The 6,858-nt window shown below is 40.4% G+C and overlaps 1 protein-coding gene across 1 annotated transcript; it reads right to left on the bottom strand.

Annotated features, from left to right (window-relative positions):
- On the bottom strand, positions 1-6,511 carry LOC117790498 (glutamate [NMDA] receptor subunit 1). Its single transcript, XM_034629959.1, has 14 exons — positions 6,344-6,511; positions 6,137-6,259; positions 4,925-5,149; positions 4,613-4,815; positions 4,037-4,202; positions 3,867-3,972; positions 3,647-3,807; positions 3,360-3,576; positions 3,097-3,292; positions 2,809-3,021; positions 2,134-2,562; positions 1,591-1,763; positions 904-1,160; positions 1-843 (listed from the first exon to the last, which is right to left on the bottom strand). Exons 1-14 carry the CDS (start codon positions 6,509-6,511, stop codon positions 526-528), a joined length of 2,955 nt encoding a protein of 984 aa, XP_034485850.1. The 3' UTR covers positions 1-525.
- Positions 6,512-6,858: the final 347 nt, after the last annotated feature.

Below are 6,858 nucleotides of genomic sequence, written 5' to 3' on the forward strand. Positions count from 1 at the left end.
TTAAATTTAACTGGGACTAGAGACAGCATTTGATTATGATATTAAATACATATGGCTTAAAGTAAGTTTAAAAAAGCTTAAAAAATATTATTCAAATAAGATAAAGTAGCAATCTTCGACAAGCCGAATACTGAATACCCTTGCAAATATTGTTCGATGGAAGCCATATGTTTTCACTTTATTTTATTAAACTTAAAGTTAAATTGAATCGAAATATCGATTAATATAACTGTAGGAGTTATTTGATTCGTTTGGTTGCAACACTTCCACTGCAAGGGTATAGAACATAAAAATTAATATAATTTGATCTTTAAATTTTGAAATAATACAGTGTCATTTTACTTTTCTCAAGTGTGCGTCGTCTTAATCCCAGCAAATGAGTAGTATTCAATATTAAGGTATAAATTCTCATTGGCTTGTAAATCCTCAGGTATTGAGCATGGATACACCGATGTATATATAATCATTGGCAATAATTTAAATATATTTTATACTAATACTATCTTTGGCATTGAAAATGTTAACTTAAACGACCAAATGCGACACATCGCTGGTGTAGCCAGGTGAGTAACGTGGTGGCAATTGATTCTGTTGTGGACGCGTTTTGCCCAGGCCCAGTGGAGGTGGTGCCAGTCCCGACTTTCCCAACTCATAAGGCCGACGTATGCGTAACACATCGGCCGCGTCTCCGGGCCAGGCTCTTTCCGGCCCAAGACGCTGGCCCAGACGTGGATAGCGTCGTTTGTCCACCGCAAGGCTGATGGTTCCAGGTGCATGGGCTGCCATCAGACCCACATTATACTGCCGTTGCATGGCCAACGAGGCGCGTATAGTCTTCCGTTTCTACCAATTTAACATATATATTAGTCTGATATCTTAAGAGTTTATCCCAGTTAATGTTACCTCAATGGTGCCGCGCCATTTTTCGGCTGCGTGACGTGCAATGTCCAAACGCTTTTGTTTCTTCACCTGATGCTTCTTGTAGATCACCTCGATGATGATGAGACCCACGCCACCCGCAATCCCCACGCCAACCAATATAAAAACCCCTGCCATGTTCTTCAGTCCCAGCGTATTGGGCGTCTTTTCAAATAGTTCGCAATTCTGCGTCACTTGTCCATGGAAGATCCATTGCTTATCCAATTTCTCCATGAAGCCACCTGTTATTGGATTTGAATAAGTATAAATATTAAATTCAAAGAAGAAAAGATATAAGGTAAAAAACAAATTTATATGTAACCTTATTTGGGTACGAGATGAAATAAAAAAATACTTTGCACATTTTTTAACTCTGAAGCATTGCGCTTCCCAAAACTAATGAATTAAAGCTCATAATTAAGCTTAGAAATTTTTCAGTATAAAACATTACACATGTTTAACATTGATTTAAGATAATTACAATTTTGAAATAAAAAAAAAATAAAACATTTTTTATTGAAATTCGTTGAGTAGCCAAAATATTTAAAAATGTAAAACTGAAAAAAAAAATCACGAAAATCCTTTCTGAAACTTCTTGATTTTCTTTTTTTAAATTTACGTTACACAGAATACCACACCATATACAAAACACTAATGTAATTCTGAACTTACTTTCATGGAATTCGAGTATAGCTAGCGTTACGGCATCTGTCCAGGGAGAACCCTTCTGCAGTCCGATGCCATAGCCGCTACGTCCAAATAACTCGCCAGCAGTGACCAACTCACAGTCCTTAGAAGCCTCATACTCAAGACGGGATGAGTCCCAGATGAAGGCCATTAATTTGCTATAAATTAAAATGCACATCTATTAAAATGGATATTTAAAAAGGAATTTAACTACGTATAGAACGAACATGGAGAAAAGGTTTATAGAAAACATTCAGAGGTTAAGAAAGGGGCAATATGATTACGATTACGATAACGATTACAATAACTACGGCTACCAACTAGGGAGAGAGAGACAGAGAGCGAGAGAGAGAGAGAGAAAGAAATAGAGAGGTTGTATTGAGTGGAAAGTGAGAGTTGAAATTGTAGTTGTTGTAGTAGTTGAAGTTAGAGTTGTTGTTGTAGGTTCTTTTTAGTAGTTGTGGTTGTGCCAAATTCATGCGACTAGTTTTCAGCTAGAGAACGATCTTCAATTCGCTGGCAAGTTACCCCTTCTTCACATCCTGTATGGCCTGCTCGGCGGTAAGATAGTTGTTGGACTCCATGGTGCGATACATGTTGGACAGCTCCACCTGACGCCGAAAATACATGTCCACCGATGATCCCTTGACCGTGGCACATGTGAGATTCTCCATTGTGTTGCGGAGTCGAGCATCGTTGATGCCACTTAGCTTCGTCTTGGGCCGTTCCAGCACGAGGAAGGCAGCCAGGTTGGCAGTGTACGAGGCAACAATGATCATGGCAAAGCCAGCCCAGACCATGCCCAAGACACGAGCCGAGAAGCTCCTCGGAGTGCCCTCACCAATACCGCTATTGAGGAGCACTCCCCAGGCGAACCACACAGCCGAGCTGAGATTCAATGCCTTCTCCTCGTTGCTGTCCGAATGCGATAACTTGAAGCGTCCAAACGGTGAGAATCTAAGTGTTAAAGAATCCGTGAGTTAGTTAAACATATACTCAATCAACCACAAAATGCAACCATGGCTAAGTGATGTCGGGGGAGTTAATTATTATAGAAACGAGAGGATGTTCGCACTGCTCGCTGCCTTTCAACCGCCAAATGCAACGAGCGTTCTCTTCAAATCATCCCTCCGAATGGGGGTATGTGTCTCGATAGGATTAGGTGAGGTCAATTGGGATTTAGGGCAGGAGAAGACTACGCACCTGTCCAGCAGATAGAGCACGAGCGCCACAACATGAACCGACACCATTACCAAGATCCATAGCGTGTTACTAAATGGCTGCAAGAAAGACACAAGAGTACTCGATCGTGACGGTTTCTTCTCGAGTATTGTAATGCCTTGGTATTTGAATGGTTTCGAGAATTCAATGTACTCGGCACGCTCCGGATTAATGGTTAGTGGTGCAACGATCATGCTAAAACAAAAAGATATTTTCATTAAAATTTATTTGAAAATAATTGTAAATGTTACTTTAGGTTGCAGATCTTACTCGGCACGTTCATTGACCAGTTCGCCAATCAGACCCGTCCACTCTTTCCTCAAAGCCATTGCGCCTGTGCTGTTACGCAGTAAATAATGTCCGAATTGGCCATCTGGTGATAGGGCCAAGTCATAGGTAAAGTTAATGCGCTTGGAGAGTTCAATGAGCAAATCAATGCAGTAGCCACGACAGCAAAATTCATTGGCTAAAATGGCAAGCAGTGTGATTTAAATATTAAAATGCAGTAAGATAAGAGAATAAGAGTAAATTACTTGAAGCATCACTGGCATTGAAGAGCGGACAAGGACGTTCATCCGGTTCACAACGGAACTCATCATCGCCCATGCGTCTCACATAGACAAAGGGCTTCTCCTCAATGGTGAGCACCTTTAGATGTGTGGGAATCATAATTCCCTCCGGCTTACGCTTCTGTTTTCCTCCCCAAATGATCTCGCTATCATTAATCCTCATGCGCATTTTTCCTTTTAACTATATAATGGAGAGAAAATAAACTTCTAATTAACTAAAAACTGATTAGGTTTTAAATATATTTACTTACACTATCGTAGCTGAACTTGCCCACAACATGTTGTTCCTGGCGTTCTCTTATATTAATCACATCGTAGCCCGCATAGATGCGATCTCCATTGTCATCAAAGGCCACTTGACCCGTTTCCCCTGTGATATTTCTGCTCTTCAGGTACTGAAAGAGGCGTTTCCCTATTGTTCAAGTCAGATAATGAGTTCATAATTCATTATTAAATAGTTTTTTAACTCACCTGATTCCCAGTTGACCGCCGAATCGCCGCAATCCTTGGGCGCCTCAGCTATAGTCTCATTTGAAATCATTTCCTTAATAGCCGATGCCAGCACATAAACGCTATCCTGCATAGACAATAGCAACATTCATGGTTCAAGTGAAAGTGTTGTCAGTTCACACTTAACTTACCCTAATGTGTCCCTTGTCGCCATGGGCGTGTTCCAGCTGCAGGCCGAGAACTCCGTCCGGCGTATTGTTGGCATGCAACGCCTGCTCCGTTACAATCCACACATGTCCCTCGCCAGTCATGTTGTATTCACCAGCATCGCGGAATATCACTTGAGCATCCTCCGTGCTGTGAACAGAACAGGCAACACACAACAATGGCTCTCGTTAATATATCATTCATGTTTGGGGACTCGACGTAATGGTCATGCCAAGTAATGAGCCTTCAGCAGCCTTTAGTGGCTTATAAATGCATTAAAATCTGGACAGCAAATATCTATTTATATGGGAAGCAGTATCTTTTTGTCCTTGCCTTCGCATCTAAGGGAATCTTTCTTGAGAGTTGTGTCTACGTACTATAAGAGTACTTAATATAAATAGGAACAATTTATTAAAGTAAAAAGCTTAAATTTTTAAATTTTAGTTTCATCAAGTAAGTTCTTTTTGCGTTTAGCCCCATCACTTGTTTGAAATTTAGTATAGCATACTTATAGGATACGTATTTATCTATCAATTTAGCTTTTAGCTTTAGTTACATACCTGGCATACATGAGGTAAACTCTGGACTGGGCCGTCTTCATGTCTATTAAATGTTCCGTAAAACTTTCCAATTTCGGCTCGAATTCCACAATCAATTCGACGGTGGCACGCACATCGACATCATCATAATAGGTCTGTGAGGTGGTCTGGAAACGACCCAAAATGGCGCGTCCATCCGTATCGGAACTGTGAATGATGATTACCTGTCGAAGAGAGCAATATGACAATTTCGATTTCAATTGCAATTCCAATTCCATAAAGTCAACAAGTCATTATTCAGTGGCATTTGCATTTGCATTTGCATTCACTTACCTTGGTATACAAAAAGTGACTGAGCATTTCAAGCCAAACATCCGCCTGATGATAATAGGGAGGCACTGTGCGCAGAAATGAGACGTGTATATTCTTGTCGGAAAAGGCCGCATCCCGGGAGGATATGCCTATAACGGGAATGGAATAGAAACCGCTTGTATAGCTCACAGCTGCCGGCGACAAATCGCCTGAGGTTTGCTCATGCGAAACGACAACCGCGTAGACCTGAAAAACGACACAAAATCAATGGAAATGAGCAATGTGAAAGGTAATGGGCGAAAGGGGGCAGTAAACAAAAGCAGTAGGTGGCTGCGGGAAAGCGGAAAGGAAAAGGGCCAGAGGTAATCGGCAGACAAGCGGAAGTGTAAATCGAATTGGGCGTCGCCAGGATCTGCAATTGAGTGCCAAAATATATGTACATCATTTGTTGGCGGAACCTGATGCCAGTCTGAATTGACACTGATTCCTTCTCCTGGGCGCGTAATGAAAGGTTAAAAATGGCCACATCTTGGGTCCCAAATGATAAATGACAATTGTGTTGCTCTGAAAGCACAATTCCGAATTAAATCTAATGGTGTACAGATGAGTTATTTTCTAGTAGGCAGTGTTTGATAAATGAACCCTGAGGGTGTTATTGTTATGAACTTCATTTTTTTTTTGACACCATTAAATAACGAACTTTTAACTTAACGAAACTTGTATGCTCTTGAAAATAACAAGTTCTCCAAATAAACTTGTTACTTAGCAAGTACTAACTTACGTAACGTTAAATTATTTAAACTTTAAGCTTAACGAAGTTTTTAGGCTCTTAAAGCATTATATAACACTGGAATTCAAGCAATGAAAATCAAGTCTTACGTTACGTTAGAGTATTCAATTTAGAAATTCTTTACCATGAATATATTAAACATAACAACGTTTACTTTTCTTGGATTTACTCAACATGCCTTTCAGAATGCGGCGACAGTCAGTGGACTATGTTATGTATGATATGCACGACCGAATTACCGCTTGTCATCGAGTCATTTCCGAATCATTTCCTTTTAAATTACGCGTATTAAAAGAAAACCCAACACGACGAAAGCTGCAGGAAAACGGGACATGGTGGCATCACTAGCGCACACAGCACTGGAAATGGCACAATTATTGCATTTGCATTGCCAGCTGTGAAAGGAAAAATGATTTTCTTGTTGTATTTGCTTTTGTACTTACACGTTTTTCAATGAGCTTATCGCAAACATTAAATACGGTTTTAATGGGATTCCTATCCATTCGTATCGTCTTATCGTAATAGGTTACCTTGCGCGGCACATATTGCTGATCGAAATTGAGATGCTGCAATGCGTAGGAAAATGAAAAGCTCATTGGCAATTGGCAATCCAGTTATAAGGATTAAGTTAAAAAGCATAATACGCTTACCGCTATTGTTGTGCGAAAGTGCTCCTCGCTCTCGGAATTGCTCAATACGCCGCCTATATTATATGTCGAGGGATTATCCGAAGCTGTATGCCTTTGTGCCCCAATCGGCAGCACATTAACAATAGCTGCTGCAGACAAAAGCCAGCGATAAACAAATGCTGCAGCCATATTGCTGCAGAGGAACTTTTATTTACAAACTTTGGGGAAATGTTAACTGTGTGCGACGATTTCTGTAGCTTCCTCTGCGTGTATTAGGCTCTGGGCATTTTCTGCAATTCAAATGTTAAGTGGAAAATGCTTTAATTTAATATATATATTTTGTTATACATTTCAATTGCGCGCCAAATGTCAAAAGTGTTGCCATCGTTGATCGTGAATGTGTGCGGCGTTGCCCAACCTGGCGCTGAAAGTGATCATATGTTAATGTTAGCTTCAACATTGCCAGACATTTTCAAAGCTTAACGATCATATGTTGTTTTTGACACTTGTTGCTCGCTCGCTATATTTCAGTCTTC

Source organism: Drosophila innubila (assembly GCF_004354385.1).
Source record: "Drosophila innubila isolate TH190305 chromosome 3R unlocalized genomic scaffold, UK_Dinn_1.0 2_E_3R, whole genome shotgun sequence".
NCBI lineage: Eukaryota > Metazoa > Arthropoda > Insecta > Diptera > Drosophilidae > Drosophila > Drosophila innubila.